Source organism: Bombina bombina, chromosome 6 (genome assembly GCF_027579735.1).
Source record: "Bombina bombina isolate aBomBom1 chromosome 6, aBomBom1.pri, whole genome shotgun sequence".
Lineage (NCBI taxonomy): Eukaryota > Metazoa > Chordata > Amphibia > Anura > Bombinatoridae > Bombina > Bombina bombina.
In genome coordinates this window covers 496,136,437-496,160,111 of record NC_069504.1, presented here as the reverse complement: position 1 = coordinate 496,160,111, position 23,675 = coordinate 496,136,437, and the positions used below count along the sequence as shown (strand labels likewise).

Below are 23,675 nucleotides of genomic sequence, written 5' to 3'. Positions count from 1 at the left end.
AACCCATAGTAACAGCTACATTTTATCTAGTCTGATATTATAAATATTTATTTTCACCAAGAAGTTATTTTTCTATAATCTATATATGCTAAAAGTAAGATAAACAATAATTACCAGGAATCGAATGTCATAAAATCTTTTGGATGTGCTTTTACAATGGTTTTAGATTTGTAATGATTTAACTCAGAGGCAACTGGTTATTACAATTATATCTCACAAGTACTATTTGCAAAAAAAAAGGTTTTGGATTAATCAATACAATTCTTTCAATGATATTAGAGAGACATATTCCGGTGTTGCCAGGGTTACTGTGACAACACAGGTAAAGAGCCATGGTGTCATTTTAGAATAGCAGTACTTTTCAGCAAGAAAGTCATTTGCCATTTTGATCTCTGTTAGGAACTGTGTTTAAACATGTCCACTTGTTATTTATCCAGTAATACACTTTAATAATATTCACAGCGAGTTCAATAATTTATTATATTTGTTATTATTTGTGTACCAGATTTCATATATAGATCCAGACATATACAGAAACTTATATATTTAAATTGCCTATAGGTTTTCTCTGCCAAGCCTTTCCAATGCACATATAATACCTGCGGGCTTGGCTCAACGGACGGCTGAAGAACAGCAGGTTGGGAAGGTGCCACAGGCTGTACTGGAATAGTTTTCTGACTGGGGTTTGTCTGTCAAGAGAGAAAGAAAGGTTAATTGGTAGGCTTCCCTTAAAGAATATTTTTGTTTAATTAAACATAACTTGTAAGCACATTTTCCCTGTCAGTGAACTTGTGTGTTTTATTAACTCCCTAGTCCTCTGTTTTTAATACATCGAAAAATAAAGGGACAGTAAAAAGTAAAAATGAAACTCATGCATTTTAATCAACTTTCAAATTTGTGTTGTTCTCTTGATATCCTTTGTTGAAAAGGATACCTAGGAAGGCTCAGGAGCTCTTGATTGATAGCTGCACATATATGCCTTATGTTATTGGCTTCCAGCTAGCTCCCAGTAATGCATTGCTGCTTCTTCAACAAAGAATACCAAAATAATGAAGCAAATTAGAAAATAGAAGTAAATTGGAAAGTTGTTTAAAATTGTATTCTCTATCTGAATCATAGAAAGTGATAGAAAGTTCAACATTAAAATGAGCATAGGTGCATTTCAATTTGCAAAAGAAGCATTTATGCAATATACTTCCATTAGCAAAAATGTTTCTAGTAGGAGTTATTACTGTTTTCTGCAGCATACGCACATATCCTGTGAGGGCCCGTGCACCGGAATTCAATCACCAAACCTTCTCAGAGAACTGCCAGTGGTGTGTATTGCTTCTGAATAGGTAATTTGTGTCATACAAGCCACTGATGACTCTCAGAGAAGGTTTGGCGTTTAAATACTGGTGCACGGGCCCTCACAGGAATGCTGCTGAAAAACAGCAATAACTTATTATAAAGCGTTTTTGCTAATGGAAGTATTTTGCAAAAATTTTTGTTTGAAATAGAAGTGCACCCATGCTTATTTTATTTTTTAACCTATCCCTTTAACGACCAAGGACATGCCAGGGGTTTAAATCGCTGATCGCTTCCAACCACTTCCAGGGTATTGCAGCCATGCCTCTCTGCATCGGCCAGCGATAGTGCCGATTGTTGGTGGCGTGGAAAGGATACGAGGGAGGCAGGTGGGCGGCCCATCGATGTAGCAGTTCAGGCCATCGGTGATCAAGTTCTGGCAGGAGCGTGCGAGGGGTGGGGCGTATGCGTGAGGGGGCGGGAACGTGCACGCGCGCTGCATATTAACGTGTATTGTAAGTGAAGGAGCCGGAGGGAGAGGGAAAAGCGAATAAGTGTTATTAAAAGGAATCTGGGAGGGGGGTAGGGCATTGCGGGTGGGCAGCTACACTACAGAAAAATGGGGTATTTATAGAAGAAAAAAAAAGGCAAAATTTTGAACAAACTGGGTACTGGCAGACAGCTGCCAGTATCCAAGATGGCGGCCAATAGGTAGAGGGGGGATCCAACACAATATTATATATATATATATATAAAAAAAGAAAATGCCTTTTATTCTAGTACTGGCAGACTTTCTGCCAGTACTTAAGATGGCGGTGACAATTGTGAGGTGGGGGAGGGAAGAGAGCTGTTTGAAAGGGGTCAGGGAAGGATTAGGGGGTGGGATGCGTCAGGTGGGAGACTGATCTCTACACTAAAGCTAAAATTAACCCCTTCACTGCTGGGCATAATACAAGTGTGGTGCGCAGCGGCATTTAGCAGCCTTCTAATTACCAAAAAGCAATACCAAAGCCATATATGTCTGCTATTTCTGAACAACCCTGGCCCTGCAGCAATCACCACACTTTTACACTCTTGCTCCGTCTCCCACTACAAAAATTCTAGGTCACGCAATACCAACAATCTCATCTCCATTAACACACAGCGCCTATCCCCTCTCTTTTCTTGTGCCCTCTGGAATGCTCGCTCTGTTTGCGACAAACTTACAACTGTCCACGACCTGTTTGTTTCCAACGCTTTTAACAATTACTGAAACCTGGCTATCTTACTCTGACACTGCTTCCATTGCTGCTCTCACTCATGGTGGTCTTCACTTTAGCCACACACCTAGGCTAGTTGAGAGACATGGTGGCGGTGTTGGCATCTTACTCTCCCCCTCCTGCTCCTATCAGTACCTATCTCCATTTCCATCTCTCTCCTTTTCTTCCTTTGAAGTCCACTGCATCTGCCTGTTCTCCCCCTCTCTCTCTCTCAGAGTGGCAGTTATCTATCGCCCCCCTGGACCAACCTCCCAATTCCTTGACAACTTTGCTGCCTGGCTTCCTCACTTTCTCTATACAAATACACCTACCCTAGTCTGGGGGACTTCAACATCCCTATTGACAACCCATCTGCCCCTGCTGCCTCTAAACTTCTCTCACTCACTAACTCCTTCGGCCTCTCACAATCCACCCTATTTCCTATCCACCATGACGGACACTCGATTGATCTGGTATTCTCCTATCTCTGCTCTCTCTCTGATGTTGCCTGTCAACCATTTCCCATCTCAGACCACCATCTGCTCACCTTTAATCCCCATATAGATGCTAAACCTACTTCCCCCTCTCGCCCCCACAGAAATATGCACACTGTGAACCCACCCCAACTCTCCAATCGTATTCATATACGCCTCTCCCACACTTCCATGATATCCTGCCCTGACCTTGCTATAACAAAAAACTCTCTCCGCTGCACTTGACACTCTCGCTCCGCCCCAACTTCGCAAAGCCCCACGTCGTCAGCTCCAGCCCTGGCACTCCCAACAAACACGCCACCTACAAAAATGCTCACGCACTGCTGAACTTGCCTGGATGAAATCCTGCTCTGAACCTGATTTCCTGCACTATAAGTTAATTTTTTACTCTTACACCTCTGCCCTTCGCTTAGCTAAGCAAACATACTTCTCTTCTCTTATATCCACTCACTCTTCAAACCCTAAAAGACACTTCTACATTTGCAACTCTCTCCTCTACCCACCTGCACCACCCCCATCATCTGCATTCAGTGCTCAAGACCTTGCTGACTATTTTTTCAATAAAACACTTGCCATTCGAAGAAACACCTCTGCCACTCTCTGCACCCTCCTCCCAACCACTGAGAGTGAAGTGGCTTCCCTTTTGTCTTCCTCACACCTCACTACCTGCCCACTTGACCCTATTCCTTCACATCTAATTCCCCTTCTGTCTCCCACCCTCACTCCGGCTCTTACTCGCATATTCAACCTATCCCTTTCTACCGGCTCATTCCCTGCCTCCTTTAAACATGCAAAAGGTCACCCCCATCCTCAAAAAACCCTCCCTTGACCCTAACTCCCCTGCAAACTACCGCCCCATATCACTGCTCCCGCTAGCTTCAAAATTCCTTGAAAAACTAGTTTTCGATCGCCTAACCCAATTCCTGTCCTCCAACTCATTGCTCGACCCCCTGCAATCTGGCTTTTGTCCTCAACACTCAACTGAGACTGCTCTCACCAAGGTTACTAACGATCTCCTTTCTGCTAAAAACAAAAGCTACTACTCTATACTCATCTTACTTGACCTCTCTGCTGCCTTTGACACTGTTGACCATCCCCTTCTCCTACGGACTCTCAGATCTCTTGGGGTCTGACACACTGCCCTCTCCTGGATCCACTCCTATCTCTCTAACAGATCCTTCTCCATCTCTTTTGCTGGTGACTCCTCCTCTCTTTTGCCTCGGTCTGTTGGAGTACCTCAAGGCTCTGTCCTGGGTCCTCTACTCTTCTCTATTTACACTTCTTCACTGGGTAAACTTATCAACAGCTATGGCTTCAGCTATCATCTCTATGTTGATGATACCCGGATCTACCTTTCCACCCCTGCACTCTCTCCTTCTGTCAATTCTCACATCAGAGACTGCTTATCTGGCATTTCCTCCTGGATGGCCTCTCACCAACTAAGAATAAACATGTCCAAGACCGAACTACTTCTAATTCCCCCCTCTAACTCTACTCCAGTTTCCAATTTTTCTATCAGTGTTGGCGGCACCACTATCTCCCCATCACCCCAAGTCTGCTGCCTCGGAGTCACGCTTGACTCAAATCTGTCCTTCATTCCCCACATCCAATTTGCTCTCTTCATCCTGCCGCAACCACCTACGCAATATCTACAAAATGAGTCTGTTTCTAAGTGCTGAAACTACTAAATGGCTAATCCACTCCCTGGTAATTTCCCGACTTGACTACTGTAACAACTTACTAACTGGCCTCCCTCTCTCCCCTCCAATCCATCCTAAATGCATCTGCCAGGCTAATCCACCTCTCTCGACGCTCTGCTTCTGCTGCACCTCTCTGTGAGTCCCTTCACTGGCTCCCCATTCACAACAGAGTTAAATTCAAAATTCTCACCCTGACCTACAATGCCCTCACCAATGCTGCCTCACCCTACCTGTCCTCACTTATTAACAAATATACTCCTGCACGACCCCTAAGATCCAACAATGACCTGCTTCTTGCGTCCTCTACCATCACCTCCTCTGATGCTAGACTACAGGACTTCTCTCGTGCAGCACCAACCCTCTGGAACACACTTCCTCGTGCTGTCAGACTTGCTCCTAACCTCTCCTCCTTTAAACGTTCCCTAAAGAACTTTCTGTTCAGGGAAGCTTATCACCCGACTTATTAGCAAACTAACTTCACTTAACAGTTGCCCTCTATCTCCTCACTAATATCATTCTCACCTTTGTAGTCCCCACCTCCTGATTCCCATCCAGATTGCAAGTTCCCACGGGAATAGGGCCCTCAATTCCCCCTGTATTTTGTCTGTAAAACGTTGTTTTTTATCGTATTGTTTCTCTATTGTACTGTTATCCTTGTACCCATGAGACGACGGGGACGACAACAACAACAACAACAACGGGGATCCCAGAGAAGCATTTACAACCATTTACGCCATAATTGCACAAGCTCTTTGTATTTTTTGGTGAAATGAAATATACCAAAATGGGCCTAGATCAATACTTTGGGTTGTCTACTAAAATAAAATATATACATGTGAAGGGTTATTCAGGGATTCCTGACAGATATCAGTGTTACAATGTAACTATCGCTAATTTTGAAAAGAAAAAATGGTTTGGAAATAGCAAAGTGCTACTTGTACTTATTGCCCTATAACTTGCAAAAAAAACAAAGAACATGTAAACATTGAGTATTTCTAAACTCAGGACAAAATTTAGAAACTATTTAGCATGGGTGTTTTTTGGTGGTTGTAGATGTATAACAGATTTTGGGGGTCAAAGTTAGAAAAAGTGTGTTTTTTCATCATTTTTTAATAGTAAATTATATGATGATATGAAAATACTGGTATCTTTAGAAAGTCCATTTGATGACGAGAAAAACAGTATATAAAATGTGTGGGTACAGTAAATGAGTACGAGGAAAACAACAGCTAAACACAAACACTGAAGAAATATAAAAATAGCCCTAGTCCCTAACGGTAAGAAAATTGAAAAATGGTCCTGTCACTAATGGGTTAAAAGGGACACTGAACCCACATGTTTTCTTTCATGATTCAGATAGAGCATGCAATTTTAAGCAACTTTCTAATTTACTCCTATTATCAATTTTTCTTTATTCTCTTGCTATCTTTATTTGAAAAGAAAGAATGTTAGAAGCCTGACCATTTTTGGTTCACAACCTGGGTTGTGCTTGCTGATTGGTGGCTAAATGCACTCGTCAATAAACAAGTGCTGTTGAGGGTGCTAAACCAAAAATTGTCTGGCTCATTAGCTTAGATGCCTTTTTTAAATAAAGATAGCAAGAGAAAGAAGAACAATTGATAATAGGAGTAAATTAGAACGTTGCTTAAAATTGCATGGTCTATCTGAATCATGAAAGAAAAAAAAATGGGTTTAGTATCCCTTTAAGTTTAATATCTTCCATTAAAGCAGAGATTTAAATTTAAATATATTTTCTTTATGTACTTTTCAACTATCTGCTAACAAATACCACATTTGGGAATACACTAGAGCCCTTTAAAAACATAAATTATGCTTACCTGATAATTTTATTTCCATTGAGGGTAGGAGAGTCAACGGCTTCATTCATTACTTGTGGGAAATAAGAACCTGGCCACCAGGCGGAGGCAAAGACACCCCAGCCAAAGGCTCAAATACCTCCCCCACTTCCCTCATCCCCCAGCCATTCTGCTGAGGGAACAAGGAACAGTAGGAAAAATATCAGGGTATAGATGGTGCCAGAAGAACAAAAAACGAAATTTAGGTCCGCCCACTGGAGCAATGTGCGGGGGCCGTGGACTCTCCTCCCCTCGATGGAAATAAAATTATCAGGTAAGCATAATTTATGTTTTCCATCTAAAGGGGAGGAGAGTCCACTGCTTCATTCATTACTTGTGGGAACAAATACACAATCTCTAGAAGGACACTGAATGAAAAACGGTAGGGCAAAAAAAAAAAAACGCGGACCCAAATCTGAGGGCCTGTAAAACCTTTCTCCCAAAAACAGTTTCCGCCAAAGCAAACGTTGTAAAAAAGGTATGCAAGGAGGACCAGGTACCCGCCTTAAAAATCTGCTCCATGGAGGCCTCATTCTTAAATTCCCAAGAATAAGTCATACCTCTAGTCGAATAAGCCGTGATCCTCTGAGGAGGCTTATGTCCCGCTGTCTCATAGGCTAAGCGAATCATGCTCCTCAACCAAAAGGACAAAGAAGTAGAAGAGGCTTTCTGCCCCTTGTGCTTCCCTGCATACACCACAAATAGAGATGTAGATTGTCTGAATTCCTTTGTAGCCTGAAGATAAAACTTCAAGGCTCGAACCACGTCGAAAATTATGAAGCAACCTCTCCTTAGTAGAAGAGGGGTTAGGACACAAAGAAGGAACTACTATTTCCTGATTGATGTTACAGTTAGACACAACTTTGGAAAGAAATCCCAAACCAGTGCGCAGAAGAGCCTTATCAGCGTGAAAGACCAAATAAGGAGGCTCAAATTTCAAGGCCTCCAACTCAGAGACTTTGCGAGTCGATGCAATAGCCAACAGAAGGAGAACCTTCCAGGAAAGAATCTTAATGTCAATAGAGTGCATAGGTTCAAACGGAACCCTCTGCAACACCCTCAGAACCAAGTTCAAGCTCCAGGGAGGACTGGACTGTCTAAAAACAGGCCTGAACAAAGGACTGAATATCAGGAAGGTCAGCGATCCTTTTGTGCAACAAAACAGATAATGCCGAAATCTGTCCCTTCACGGAACTGGCGGCAAGCCCCTTTTCCAAACCATCCTGGAGAAATGACAGAATCCTGGATACCTCAACCTTGTGTCAAGGATTTCCATGCTTCTCACACCAGGAAAAGTAAGTCCTCGACACCTTATGATAGATGCAACGAGTGACCGGCAACCTAGCCTGAAAAAGTGTATCAATCACTCTCTCAGAAAACCCTCTCTTGACCAAGATTAAGCGTTCAATATCCACGCAGTCAGCCTCAGAGAATCTAAGGGACCCTGTACCAACAGATCCCTGCGACAGGGTAACCTCCATGGAGAAGATGACATCCTCCATGGAGGAGAAGATGACATCCCCACCAGAAGCATCTATCAGCTCTGCCTGGGGATCCCTGGACCGCGACCCGTATCTAGGTAGCTTGCAATTGAGTCTGGAAGCCATGAGGTCTATCTCCGGCATCCCCCATCTGTGACAAATCCCCGCAAACACTTCGGGATGGAGAGACCATTCCCCCGGATGGAAGGATTGCCTGCTGATGAAATCCACTTCCCAGTTGTCCATACCCGGAATGTGGATTGCTGAGAGCGAGCAGTTGTGGGACTCTGCCCATTCCAATATCCGAGAAACCTCCCTCATTGCCAGAGAGCGTCTCGCCCCCCCTGGTGGTTTATGTAAGCCACCGAGGTAATGTTGTCTGTCTGGAATCTGATGAAGCTGAATGACCCCAGTAGAGGCCACGCCTTAAGAGCATTGTAGATCGCTCGAAGTTCCAGAATATTGAATCGGGAGGAGAGACTCCTCTCAAGACCATTTTCCCTGTGCCATCCTGACACCCCAAACAGCTCACCATCCTGCCAGACTCACATCTGTGGTCACAATCTCCCAGGGCAATCTCAGGAAAGATGTCCCTTGGGACAGTTGTTCCGGATGGATCCACCAAGAGGGATTCCCTCGTCCAATGAAATCTGTTGGGATAGGTCTGTATGATAGCCATTCCACTGTCTCAACATGCATAGCTGAAGAGGTCTGAGGTGGAACCTGGCGAATATAATGATATTGAAGCTGGACACCATGAGCCCGATCACCTCCATACTCTGAGCCACTGAGGGACTGAAGGGCAAGACAAGTGGACGCAATCTTCCTGCGTCGCAGATCTGTGAGAAGTATCCTCATGGATAAAGAATCTATGATCGTTCCCAGGAACTCCACCCTGTTGCTGGGAATTAGGGAGCTCTTTCCTGAGCTTATCTTCCAACTGTGGGATTAAGGCAAAAGAAGAGCCCTTGAGTGATCATCTGCGAGACTGAACAACGGCGCCTGGACTAGGATGTCGTCCAGATAGGGCGCCACAGCAATGCCTCTGGCCACTGCAAGTAGCTCCCCCAGAACCTTTTTGAAGACTCTCGGGCTGCCGCCAGACCAAAGGGAAGGCCAGACCAAAGGGAAGGGCCACAAACTGGAAATGTTGGTCCAGGAATGCAAATCTCAGGAACCTGAAATGGTCCCTGTGGATTGGCACATGAAGGTAGGCATCCTTCAAGTCTATTGTCGTCATGAACTGACCCTCGAACTAAGGGCAGAATAGATCTGATCGTTTCCATTTTGAACGATCGAACAGCCAGAAATTTGTTTAAACATTTGAGGTCCAGAATCGGGCAAAACGTGCCCTTCTTTGTGACCACGAAAAGGTTTGCATAGTACCCTAGACCCCTTTCTGCTGGGGGTACCAATACAATTACTCTCCGAGGGAAGAGAGATCCCTCACACATTCTATAAAAGCGTCTCTTATCTGGTCTGGAAGACAGGAGGAATCTGCCCCTGGGCGAATGAGATCTGAACCCTATCCTGTATCCTTGGGCGACAAGTTGGGGTCGTCCTCTGATAATCTTTTCGAAATATCCATTGGAGTAGATGACCCCTGGGTCGGATCACCATATTTTACCTTGCGCTTAGCAGAACGTGGTAAGGCACTAATCACATTTGACACCGCCGTTTGCAGTTGATCCGCAAAATCTGGCGGTCAACGGATCTCTCCCGTAGGAGAAATAGTCGTGGCCTGGGGCGCAGCATGTGTAATCTGAGATGAATGAAAGGAACACACCTCACAGGACGGAAAACCTTCAGGTGGACGGCTCAGTAGTACTAGACATTCTATTCTTTATAGATGTCGTAACTTTATCAAGGCATGTGGAACATAGTTGAGCAGACAGATCTACCAGAACCTCCTCACAACAAACACAGGTACTAGACTTTGTTAAAGAGGGAGTACCCTCTAACGCGTCAGAGTCCTCCATAGCTTGCTCCTTTATTACGGACAAGATGTACTAATATAAAATGGCACCTTTATAACCTCCAATGGCCGGGACACTCACCACCTCCTATGACCCGGACCACAGAAACCATTACGTCTTTTGCAACCGCCAGACAAGCAGAGGAAGTCGATTAGCCAAACCCGGTCAGAAGTAATGCCTCGCAGGCCCAACCCTGCACTAGAGAGAAAAACGTGCCAAATTGGCTGCGCAAATACTCCCGAAAATTAAAACTAAAAGTCCACCCATTGCCAGAGCCTCATCTCACACATATCGCAGCAATGACACAATGAACAATATCATGTACAAACCCCCCTGTTCAATAATCCCCTTACCAGGGATATTAACCTTTGATTCTATAAAGATAAAAAGGTATCACACTGTGACCCTGTCTTCTGCATTTACATTTTGTGTCTGAAAAAATGAAACGATCTTACCAGAATCTATGCCAGTGTAGTAGAATCGCTCCTGACATGGACTTGAGTGAGGAAAGCAGGCAGCGAAACTCGTCAACGCTGATTGCTTATGGAGCTGTTAAAATGAGTTGGGATAGTTTTGCAGAAAGACTCTCCCTGCATCTCCGGACTCTAACATTCACCCAAGCTCTCACTGAGAGGCTGACAGGACTACTTAAAACTCCAGTCCCATTTTAAAGAGTACTACCCTCCATAAGAGACTACTCCGAATCTTCGAAACTTCTCTGCCAACCTCCTGTGACGAAAGGCAAAGAATGACTGGGGGATAAGGGAAGTGGGGGAGGTATTTAAGCCTTTGGCTGGGGTGTCTTTGGCTCCTCCTGGTGGCCAGGTTCTTATTTACCACAAGTAATGAATGAAGCCGTGGACTCTCCTCCTCTTTAGATGGAAATTGTATTTATAGTTATTTTGAATTGTTGCGACACACCCTATATTTTTATCACTACTTCATTTTAGGTTTTGTAGAGGACTGTTGGACATTTTTCGGCAAAATTATCTTACAGGTCATTTGTGAGTAAACGATTTTAGCAAAAGTGATAGAGACTAAGATCAGGGGACCTTTATGGATTATATTATTCTGTTATTTCTCACCAGATGGGAATTTTCTGTGAAGGGATTAAATTCCTCCAAATTTCCATGGTTGCCAGAAGTAATTTGCGTCACAGAAGGATCCTGTAAGGAGAAATATACAAGTATTTTATATAAAGGAGTAGAAAAATAGTACCACAGTTTTCCATTAATGCAAGAAAAGCTACAGGTCCAGAGGGAGAAAGTTAGCTACTAGTCTACTCATTGTTAAAGGGGACAGTATACTGTGAAATTGTATTTCCCTTAATGTATTTCCAACAACTTTTTATACCAGCTGCAGAGCATAGAATGTATGAGAAATTGCATTTTGAGGTTTATTTGTGTATATGAAATTGATGTTTTTTTATTTGAAACCACAGCCTATTGAAATGGGTTGATCTTGCAGGTAAAATGAGATTCACACACTTGTTTCCTATACATATATTTGCTGTAAACCAAAGCCCAGTACTTGAGAGAACAATGGAAAATTATAATTTTATTAGTTACCTCTTCCATACCCCACCGGGAGTGTAATTTCTTCTGCTGGATGCTTACATTGCCTGTCATTAGCCTGAACTTTTGTATAGAAACTTTCCGTATAAGTGGGGATACCACAGGCTAAATCAGTTATTTAAAATGCCTAAATAAGGGTAAACAAGCTACTTGTAAAAATGTAATACACTCCAGCAGGTAAAAAGGAATACATTAAAGGGGAGAATTTTGGGGGGGTAAACAGTCTCCTTAAAGATAAGCAAAAGACAATTGTTTTATTCATCCGCTACAATGTCTTACTAGTCTGGGATAAAAACAGCTTTTTGAGTTTCCCCAACCTTGTTTGAAAAGGTTTACTCATGTTTATATCAGAGTGTAATTTTATTATAAATTCAGAGTGTATATTTAAAGTTAACATAATACAGATTCACCAGCAGCACCCTCTTTATGATGCATAACCAAGGTGTCAAGGCTTCTTCTATCTCCAAAAATATTTTTATTTAAATAAAAAGCAACCAAATATCCCTAAACCAACTTACTTCATTGATTTGGGACTTAAAGGGACCTGAAAGTAACATAGTAGATGTTGAAAGAAGTCCATCATGTTCAACCCATACAGATCCTACTTGATTTACAATAAAGAAGCTGCCAATTGAACTTTCATTAATTAAATTAGAAAGCTCACCCATTGAAAGCGACATGAAACCCAAACATGTTATTTTGTGTTTCAGACAGAGCACACCATTTTATTTTTATTTTTCCAAATTTACTTCTATTATCAAATTTGCTTTGCTCCCATGATATTCTGTGTTGAAGAGATACCTAGGTAGGCATCTGGAGCACTACATGAAAGGAAATAGTGCTACCATCTAGTGCTCTTGCAAATGGATAACATTCTTGCAAAACTGCTGCCATATAGTGCTCCAAAAATGGGCCAGCGACTAATCTTACCTGCTTTTCAACAAAAGATACCAAGAGAATGAAGGGAAAAAATGATAATATAAGTAAATTAGAAAGTTGTTTAAAATCGCATGTTTAATCTAAACCATTAAATACATTATTTTGGGTTTCATATACCTTTAAAAACACAAGCAATCATATCCCTGAATTCTATTTTAGCCAGAAATTTATCTAAACCATTTCTAAATGTATCTAAGTTATTGCCATTAACTACCTCCTTAGGTAATGACTTCCACAATTTGATTGCTCTTACAGTGGAAAAAAAAAAGGTTTATGTTGCAGGAGAGAGTATGTAATTTTAAGAGATATCTCAGTTCCCTTCTATTATCACATTTTCTTTGTTCACTAGGTAGGCAAAACACAGTTACATGCAAGCAAAATAAATCACAATAGAGCATTTTGTTTACACTTTATGTGCCTTTACATTCTGTGGAACCGGGATAGGCCTAAACTGAAATGGTTTTCGGATATCTGATATCACCCCTTTTTTGCATGGTTTTCTGATATTTGAAATCATTTTATAGGTTTATGCCAGTGACCTGCTGTTTGATTCTTCAAAAAACAAACAAAAAAAACCACAACAACAAAACATGGCAGACACAGCTCTGTACATACACTATATGGCCAAAAGTATGTGGACACCTGACCATCACACCTATATGAGCTTGTTGGACATCCCATTACAAAACCATGGGCAATAATATTGAGTAGGCCCTTTGCAGCTTCAGCAGTCATCACTCTTCTGGGAAGACTTTCCACAAGATTTTTGAGGTCTGTGTGGGAATTTGTGCCAATTCAGCATTTGTGAGGTTAGGCACTAATGTTGGAACGAGAAGGTCTGGCTCCCAAAGGTGTTCAATAGGGTTGAGGTCCGGGCTCTGTGCAGGCCACTCAAGTTCCTCCACACCAGTTTCATCAAACCATATCTTCATGGATCTTGCTTTGTGCACAGTGGCACAGTCATGCTGGAACAGAAAAGGGCATTCCCCAAAAAATGGAAATAACCCAATTGTCTTAAATGTCTGATTCCTTTAGCAATAAGATGACCCTTCGCTGGAACCAAGGGACCAAGCCCAAACCCTGAAAAACAGCTCCAAACATAGTGCAGAATTATGTAACATTATCTTAGCGACAGCTAACCTGGCCTCCTCTCCAGGATATCCTGATCATGACTTCGTTTTCAAAAGCTTTAGCAGGCACACTGTCTAATCATAGCTTGCCCGATTGTGCTATTGAACTGAATGAAGCTCACTCCCACTACCAGACCAGAATGGGAGGGCACTACATTCAGTTCAAAAGCGTGATTGGGGCACAGTGATTAGACAGCACGCCCGTGAAGTGCTTTTGAAAATAAGACATGATCAGGAGGAGACTAGGTAAGTGCAACATTGAGATATTCTGTACTAGGTGCAGAATAATTAACATTTTTTTACATTTACTGTCCCTTTAAAGTCACTGAGCTCTTCAGTATGACCTATTGCATTGCCAGTTTTTATGTATGGAGATTTCATGACTACGTGCTGGATTGTATGCACCTGCTAGCAATGTGTGTGGCTAAAACAACTAAACTCAATAATTAGTAGGGGTGTTCTCAAACTTTTGGCCATATAGTGTATGCAATATATTCACCAGCCATATTGGGAAAAAGAAAAAATAGCAAGGAACATCTGAATACATAACTAATAAAAAAATATAGACCAGTGTGGTTGAGTGCAAATTTTCTTCTGCTGCTCATTAGGAAATACAGAGTATTATGGATATCAATTATCACGAGTTCAATACAAAATGTTATTGTGTTTAAATGTATTTGCTTGAAAGATTCATTCTTTGACTTTTATGTTTATCCCTTTGATTACATTTATAATAATAATAATAATATGTGTGAATGAAACAAAGAGGTACTGAATGGATGCTTTATCTGCCAACATACCACAGGAACAAGACTGGTGTGTGTACAACAACACCACCGATAGTCTGAAGAAAAGCATTTAGCATCCATATTTGTTCACTGCGTGATATGTTACCATTTATTTATTTATAGTAAACATGCTTATTTTGTAAGGTAAATCCTCAAAAGGTGCATTCTAAATGTTTGTCAACAAACACAGGACAAGACCTACACCTAGAGGGCAAAGAACATGACAAGCAATGCAATGGCAAAGGGCCAAAACACACTCATGGTTAAAATATTCAGCCTTCACATTAACCTATTCACATTGTAGTGATGATTTTACATAAGGTTGTGCTGCATTTTGTAACACTTTTTGCACAAATACCTCTGTATTAAAACACAGTACATTATATTCAGCCTATAAAAAGGAAGAGATTTTATGCACATGATGTAAAATATGCAGTGAGGTCTGCAATGGGTTTACACCTAAACAAGCAAAGAATTTCCAGTGACTCTGCTTTCTTTGTGTCACTAGGTCACTCCTGTTCTAAGATGAGTCACGCTGGAGTAACCTGTTACAAGATGCAGGGAGTGGCAGTTCCTGTGTTCTATCACCCAAGAAAATAATTTTCTTAAAGAACAGGATAATTTAATAGTTGTCATTAATAAAAGAATAGTGCAAGAGGATACATGGCAGGATCTAGGGAAATAACTTTTTTATTTTTTGATTCAGATAGAACAATTTTAAACAACTTTCAATTTTACTTCTATTATATAATTTGCGTTATTCTCTTGGTATCCTTTTTTGAAGAAGCAGTAATGCACTATAGGGAGCAAGTTGAGAGCCAATGACAAGAGGCATATATGTGCAACCACCAATAAGCAGCTTCTGAGCCCACCTAGGTAAACTTTTCAACAAAGGATATAAAGATAGCAAAACAAATTAGAAAACTATTTAAAATGGCATGCTCTATCTGAATCATGAAGGAAGAAATTTGGATTTCATGCCCCTTTAAAACTATAAAGGCTTATAGTTTTCATATAGTAGGTTTATAGTAACTCCCAATTACCCTCTGTGATTGCTGGTTTAAAAGACATAAATACAAGTATGCAAATTAAATAAATTAGATTTTAATTAGCATTGAAAATGAGCAAAATGGTATTTCCAAATCCATATATTTATTATAGTGCAGTTGGACATGATACGATGTAGCGTATCGGGTCCGCTGCACATTGATAAATGCCGACTGCATACGCTGTCGGCATTTATCATTGCACCAGCAGTTCTTGTGAATGGCTGGTGCAATATCGCCCCCTGCAGATTCGGGTGTCAAGCAACCCGATCGTATTCGATCGGGTTGATTTCTGTTCGCCGCCTCGGAGCAGGCGGACAGGTTATGGTGCAGCGGTCTTTAGACCGCTGCTTCTTAACTTCCGTTTCCGGCTCGCCTGAAACACGGGGCATCAAGCTTCATACGGAGCTTGATAAATTGACCCCTTAGAATCCAATTTTATCATAGGGGATAAAAATGACTGTCTTATTCTTTTGCCGATAAACTCAAATATATAGATGTATAATTACAAACACCACTATCCCAAAAATATTCTCAACCCGTTTTTACATTCAGTGCTAGGTATGGAATAAGTTACTGTTTGCCACATATTGCAGCATATTGTTTAACCTTCATATACGTATCTGGCAGCTGTAGTTATAAAGCATTTCACAAAGAAATAAAACAAATACATTTAGAAAATATTTTCCCCCACAAAAATACTGGATGACTTTAGGGTGTACAGGAGGGTAAAAGTGTGTGTGGGGGGGGGTCACATCAATGTGCCTCCCTAAAACGCTGCATTAGGTTCTACACTAGCCCCAGCCTGAACTCTTTTATATGCGACATTTAAAAAACCCCACATACATAAGCAGTTACTTACCCTTCTAGCTGCCTTAAGCAATTAAATATTGCGTAGCATGTTTATTTAAAGGGATAGGAAAGTCAAAATTAAAGTTGCATGATTCAGATAGAGCATGCCATTTTAAGACAATTTTTAATGTACTTCTATTTTCAAATGTGCTTCGTTCTCTTGGTATTCCTTGTTGAAAATGAATACGCACATATTCAGCACAAGTTGGAGCTAGCTGCTGATTGGTGCCTGCACATATTTGTCTCTTGTGATTGGATAACTAGTAGTGCAATGTTGTTCCTTCAGCAAATGATTACAAGAGAATTAAAGGGACAGTCTAGTCAAAATTAAACTTTCATGATTCAGATAGGGCATGCAATTTTAAACAACTTTCCAATTTACTTCCATTATCTAATTTGCTCAATTCTTTAGATAGCCTTTGTTGAAGAAATAACAATGCACATGTGTGAGCAAAAATCACACAAGGCCTCTAGGTGCAGCAACCAATCAGCAGCTACTGAGCATATCTAGATATGCTTTTCAGCAAGTGATAGCAAGAGAATGAAGCAAATTAGATAATAGAAGTAAATTAGAAAGTTGTTTAAAATGGCATGCTCTTTCTAAATCACGAAAGAAAAAAAAAAATTCATGTCCCTTTAAGCAAGTTTGATAAGAGAAGTCAATTGAAAAGTTGTTTAAAATGGTATATTCTATCCATATTCTGAAAGAAAATTTTGGAGTTTCCTATTCATTTAAAGGGCAATTTTAGTGAAAAAAAATTACATGCTCTGATTTGTTAAAGCATAAAATATTAACACTACTTGCTGCTGTTTGGGTCAGTGACATTTTCACTCTTAACAGTACTTTAAATATGTTTTTAACTGTTTTGTGGGGCTTAAACACAGACATTATTGCTAGTGTTAAAATGACATGCGCTAACGAATTATAGAGTACGTTTTTACTATAATGGCTTTTTAACAACGGAAAAATTCTTTAGGTATAGAATGTCAAGGCTTCCAAATGGCAACACAGATCCTTTTTAAAGAAATAATCATATATAGTTGAGAATTAAAATGAACAATAAAATATTTCCATTAGGTGGATTTGTTTCTTTAAAATCGGACTTCAAACATTGTGAAATTTTTAACACGTTAAGAAAAAGTAACATTCTTTCAAATGTGAAATTTTACACACACGGGTAAAAACAAACATTTGTATTTATCAGTTCCCATTGGACACTGTTAGGTTGCATTGGTCCTTTTTCTTTAGTAACTACATTTAAGTGCAACAAATATTTTGTCCAAGTAGTCTTTGAAACATCAGTAGTAAAGTAGTGTGATTTGAAATGTATATTGTGCATATGAAAATGCAGCAATTTAACATGATAAAATGCTCTGCTTGAAAAAAAAAAAGTTATGTTTAAGAGACTTGCAACCCAAAATCAGTCAGATAGAGCAACTTTCCAATTTACTTAATTCTCTTGTTAAAAAGCATACCTAGGTAGGCTCATGAGCAGCAATGCAATACTGGGACCCCAATGCTGATTGGTGGCGGCACATATATGCCTTGTGATTGGCTCACCAGATGTGTTCAGCTAGCTCCCAGGAGTGCACTGCTGCTCCTTCAACAAAGAATGCCAAGAGAACAAAGGAGAGAGAGGAGAGAGAGCTATATGAATCATAATAGAATCTTTTTGGGTATTATGTCCCTTTAAAACTGTTTAAATGGTTACTGAAACCATCACAACAGGAAAGCCATGTTTGTGCACAACCTATTACTCAAGGATCAATTCAGTGGCTAATAAGGGAACCTCCGGCAATGCTATTGGCCATGGACACACCTTCAAAAGCATAAAAACAAGACATTATTTTACAAATAAATACAAACATAGGTTTAAAATATGTAATACATTTTAAATGTATTTAATATTACTGTATACTCAACAGATAGAGGGGTATGTAGTCCATGATTTAAAAAAGGCACAGCCTTCATGTATCTGCAGGAGTTGTAAAACCTGTTATATCAACAGAAGGCCATTGCCATCTATTTGTCTGCCCCCAAATACTTCTGGTTACCTGAGAATAGGGCCTATCCTCATAGCAACCACACAAGATTGGAGATACACTGGTTCTTAAAGGGACACTGAACACAATTTTTTTCTTTCATGATTCAGATAGAGCATGCAATTTTAAGCCACTTTCTAATTTATTCCTATTATCAATTTTTCTTCGTTCTCTTGCTATCTTTATTTGAAAAAGACGACATCTAAGCTTTATTTTTTATTCAGAACTCTGGACAGCACTTTTTTTATTGGTGGATGAGTTTATCCACCAATCAGCAGAAACAACCCAGGTTAATCACCAAAAATGGGCCAGCATCTAAACTTACTTTCTTGCATTTCAAATAAAGACACCAAGAGAATGAAGAAAATTTGATAATAGGAGTAAATTAGAAAGTTGCTTAAAATGTTATGCTCTATCTGAATCACGAAAGAAAATTTTTGGGTACAGTGTCCCTTTAACTTTGAAGCTAATTCTAAATGTCCAGCATCATTGGCTATTGGGGGAGGGGGGGGAATGTTGGGGTCATATATGGAAAAAGAAAAAAAGTTTGAATTTATGTAGTACCTTACTATTAAAATATATTTTACTATGAATATCAAATATATAGACAAAATTCCAAGGACAGAGATAAAATAAATCAAATGATTAATCAATGATTTACCCCAAACGTTCTCTTGCGCAAAAAGCACAAAGAGAGAGCAAGGTGGATACTAGACAACCGTGTCATCACCCCCCATGTATTCCTTGCTGAATAGGAAACTTGGTACAGGTGTGGGGGGGCACAGAGAACCACGATACTCACTACAGTGTATGAACACATACAAAAATGTGTTTCTGCCCGTACACAGGCCTTTGTCAATGTGATCCACAGTCACATATGGCTAATCATCTCAGTAAGTTCCTGGTTTATAACATATGAAGCTAAAATATGGTGCATGTATGTTACACTAATGCTAAGTTTAGGAGATTAAATGAGGAAGTTCATGTGTATAAGCTTTAGGATTGCGAGTTATAATTATCAACATTCTTTGTGTTACAAATCAGCAATCAATAAAATACATGAGGGAATCATGAGCTCCCTAGTGTCTCTTTCATCCCTTTCCTATACCTTACCCTCTATAGCTTCTAACATTTAAAGTGATGGTAAATTCTAGCATTTCAAAAACGCAAGCCCCCCTTGTCAACCTCATTCCCCAAGGTTCACTTGGGGTGGATACCAGAGGATCGAAGGAGGGGGCCTTCCTTGAACCCCCCGGGTGGAGGCAAAAGAAATAGTGTAGATGGGAGGATTTCAGTCTACAATGACTAACTGTAAAGATTTCCTGATTCAGCAAGACCACTAAAAAACTAAAAGTTGTAAAGTTTTTGTTTTGTTGTGAAGTTTTTGTTGTATAAGACTGCATGTTTAAACTATAAAAAGGTAATTGCAATAAAGTAAGAAGATAGATATAGAAAGATAGACAATAGATGTTACATCTATAGACAATGTAACATGTAACATTCTACATGGTGTATGATCCTGGCTTCCATGATTTATCATGCCCTGCACTAATCTATGCCTGGGAGAAGTTGAAATGAAAATCTGGGACACTCCCTTCACATATTCATTCTAGCATGAAAAGAGTTTGCAGCCAGGATCAGTCAGCAGACATAGGGAGTATAAAAAAGGGTCACTTGTCTGAGTCAATTGCAAAGTAAACATATATTAAACCAGTCTGTCATTAGAATTCACAACAATGAAAAGGACTTTAATGGTTTCAGTCTTGGACAAGAGATAGATCCACAGAGTATGGTTAGGATAAAAAAATGCAAACATTATAGATATACCAGAAGTGTAACTGTAATTCAATTAAAGGGATACTAACCCCACATTTTTCTTTCATGATTCAGATAGAGCATGCGATTTTAAGCAACTTTCTAATTTACTCCTATTATCAATTTTTCTTTGTTCTCATGTTATCTTGATTTGAAAAAGCAGTAATAAAAGGTTAGGAGCTGGCCCATTTTTTAGTTCAGCACCTTGGTAGAGCTGCTGATTAGTTTGCTACATTTAGCCACAAATCAGCAAGTGCTACCCATGTACTGAACAAAAAATGGTCTGGCTCTAAAGCTTACAGTACTGCTTTTTCAAATCAAGATAGCATGAGAACAAAGAAAAATTGATAATAGGAGTAAATTAGAAAGGTGCTTAAAATCCCATGCTCTTTCTGAATCATGAAAGAAAAAAATTGGGCTTAGTATCCCTTTAAATGTACAGTATCTTAGAGTAATTAGCATCTTCAGATCTGTGTCATTGAGATTCACTATATGCTAAATGTAAGTTATTAAATAGGAATTGCACCTCATAATGCAAGTTACTGTTTTTGTTTTTTTAAATTTCTTTATTGATTTTGTTTAGTTCTTTAGAAGTTTATTAAAAAGTCTTACATTAGCAGAATCAAATTATTAGGTATGTTCACTAAAGAATGATCACCTTCTGTTTTTTCTTTCATACATTAGACATTAAATTGATTCTACAACGTTTAAAGTTAAATACTGCACTGCAATCAGTCTTAAAATACGCCATGCTAGCTGAAAATCTGCATATTACCCTCACATTCATCCAGACGCAGTGCTAAAACATCAATTTTGGGGGTATAAAAAATTATGTCTATAGAGCTACATATCAAGGATGCTGCTGTGTGTATTGGTGGGGTTACCTCATCTTTTATAATCTACAACTACATGTACTATTTTTTTATTTTATTTTTTTAAATCTGCTTTCTTTTACCTTTAGGTTGTGTAGGTCAATAGACAATAGCATATACGGAGCACCTGATGCTTTGAGATTAAGGGGTGCATAACTCCCCATTAATCATTAAAGGAATAGTCTAGTCAAATTTAAACATTCATGATTTAGATAGGGCATGCAATTTAAGCAACTTTCTAATTTACTCCTAACATCAATTGTTCTTCGTTCTCTTGGTATCTTTATTTGAAAAAGCAAGGATGTAAGAATAGGACCCGGACCATTTTTGGTTCAGCACATGGGTAGTACTTTCTGATTGGGGTCTAAATGTAGCCACCAATCAGCAAGCGCTACCCAGGTGCTGAACCAAAAATAGGCGGCTACTAAGCATAAATTCAAATAAAGATACCAAGAGAACAAAGAGTAAATTAGAAAGTTGCTTAAAATTGCATGCTCTATATAAATCATGAACGTTAAATACATTTATAATAGAGACCAAACTCTCTTGGAAATTGTATTTTAAAGAACAAATGCTAATTAATATCACAACTATTGATAAATCCAAGATTAAAAGCGGACATTTACTGTGTAAAACATAAGGACTGTGTATTGTTTTTTACAACTATATATTAGTCTAAAAAATATTTTCTACAAGAGGTACATGTCTACAGTCTTGTACATGATCGTTTAAGTTAAAGAAATAACTTTGTTACAGTTTATAACAGAAGTGGTGTCCACAAGTAAGGCATGAGAGCCTAAAAATAAAAATAAGAGTATGAACATTTTAAAAGCGGATGATAGGCAATGCCAAATTTCTTGGCAAGTGACAGATCTGATTATTGTGGCAGAGGACTGATTGTATTTTCAGAGTTACAAACTGCCTTTTGAAACAAGGAATGCGATTAGATAGATCTACACCCTAATGTTTCCCAAATATATTATGCAAAGATTACCCTGAGAATAATATGCAGGATTTTGTTATATTAGTTGTTTGAATACTGAAAAAATAAAGAGTATTTTACCACCATGTTTGTTCCTCTGCTGAGGCCAGTTAGGAGCATTTATAACTTGCTAGAGTGTGCTGTGCAACCAATGATTGTGTGCATTATAGTAGTGTTATGTCTAGAGTCTACTTCCACATTTAACAGGAAGTAGAAACCTGCAATTTTCGGAATTATTGTACAAGAAAAGGGAAAACAAAATGAAAATAATGAAAGTATACTACAAATGCGTTAATATATATATATATATATATATATATATATATATATAACATATTTTAGATTAGAATATCAAAGTGCTTATTTTCCCTTTAATCAGTCATATTTTCACCTTCACAAGAACACTTTTTGGGCATGCTAAGGGCTAACCTGAACTTCACAAACATGTTAGTAAGATCAATACATTCTGGTGCACGAGGAAGCTCATTCTTTCTACTGGGCATTGCTACAGGTCTCAGACCATTATAACACTGTGACCAACATGAATAAAATCACACAGTGAACTGGAACTTTAAACGTTTCTGTCATGAGATCCATAAAGCTGTGTACGTCATTAGTTCACTGAACCAAGAAATAGCCCCATAAACATCACCTGACTGTCTCCCCTACACACCTAACCCCTGTAACTATAGATCAGAAGACTTCATGTAGCCCCGCCTCTTTCCACCTGTATGGCCACGCCCCAGCTCCCCGATTTATTGGCTCTTTCTGTCACTTGCACTGTCTTCCAAATTCGGCCTCTTTTCCTTCCTTCTGTTCTGTGAATTTCTAACCAGCCCCAGTAACAAAGCCAAGCCATACGTATGCTACCTGGAATGGATTGACATCCACTGGGTCCGCGAACGGGTTGGTATCATAGCCAGCCATAGCTCTGGAAGAAGGTAGTCTGGAGAACTAGAGCCCTCCTCAGACTCAAATTTTCCGGGATATGACGGGGCAGCCACGACTAGGCTGAGGAAGCGAAGATTAGGAGGTTGGACATCTAATACAAACAACCAATAATCGCATTGTAAACGGCAGTACTGTATTGATTGAAGTGGACTTTCAGCCAATTAGCATGCAAGCATTTTAGCAGGAGGGCGGGCAATTTTGGGGTTGCCATAAGAAAGGGCGTGATGAATTCTTGCAATGTAATACAAGTGTCTGATAGGCTGAGGGGTAAAGCCTGGGATTGGCTAATATATCTCTGTAAGCAATGACAGTAGGTATAGGTATGGGAAGTGCTGTTGGCAGGTATCGCTGGGCGTGTTCAGTAGCAGGTGAGGCCGAAGCTCGACCTGTTGTAAAGAAAAGGAAACTGGGCCCTCTGACGTCAGTAGAATGATCCTGGAACTTCAACATCGAACATTAACAGTGAGAGATTTGTAACACTATATATAATCTAGGTTATTTTACTTTAAATACTTGTTTCAATTGCATCTAATATTTTGAATATATATGCCGCTTTAAAAAGGGACACATGAAAAATACATATGTCAGGGTTTTTATACAAAACTTTTCTTTAAACAGCCCTGATATGTATTTTTCATGTCTTTTTTTAAA

General features: G+C 39.7%; 1 protein-coding gene across 1 annotated transcript in view; it reads right to left on the bottom strand.

Moving 5' to 3' along the window:
• SCAMP2 (secretory carrier membrane protein 2) overlaps positions 1–23,122 on the bottom strand; it is a 49,215-nt gene extending 26,093 nt beyond the window's left edge. Inside the window, exons 1-3 of the mRNA XM_053717357.1 lie at positions 22,944–23,122; positions 11,118–11,198; positions 600–689 (exon numbers count right to left, since the gene is read on the bottom strand). Coding sequence (XP_053573332.1) covers positions 600–689; positions 11,118–11,198; positions 22,944–23,000 — 228 coding nt within the window. The 5' untranslated portion in view covers positions 23,001–23,122. The remainder of the gene's footprint in view (positions 1–599; positions 690–11,117; positions 11,199–22,943) is intronic.
• Positions 23,123–23,675: the final 553 nt, after the last annotated feature.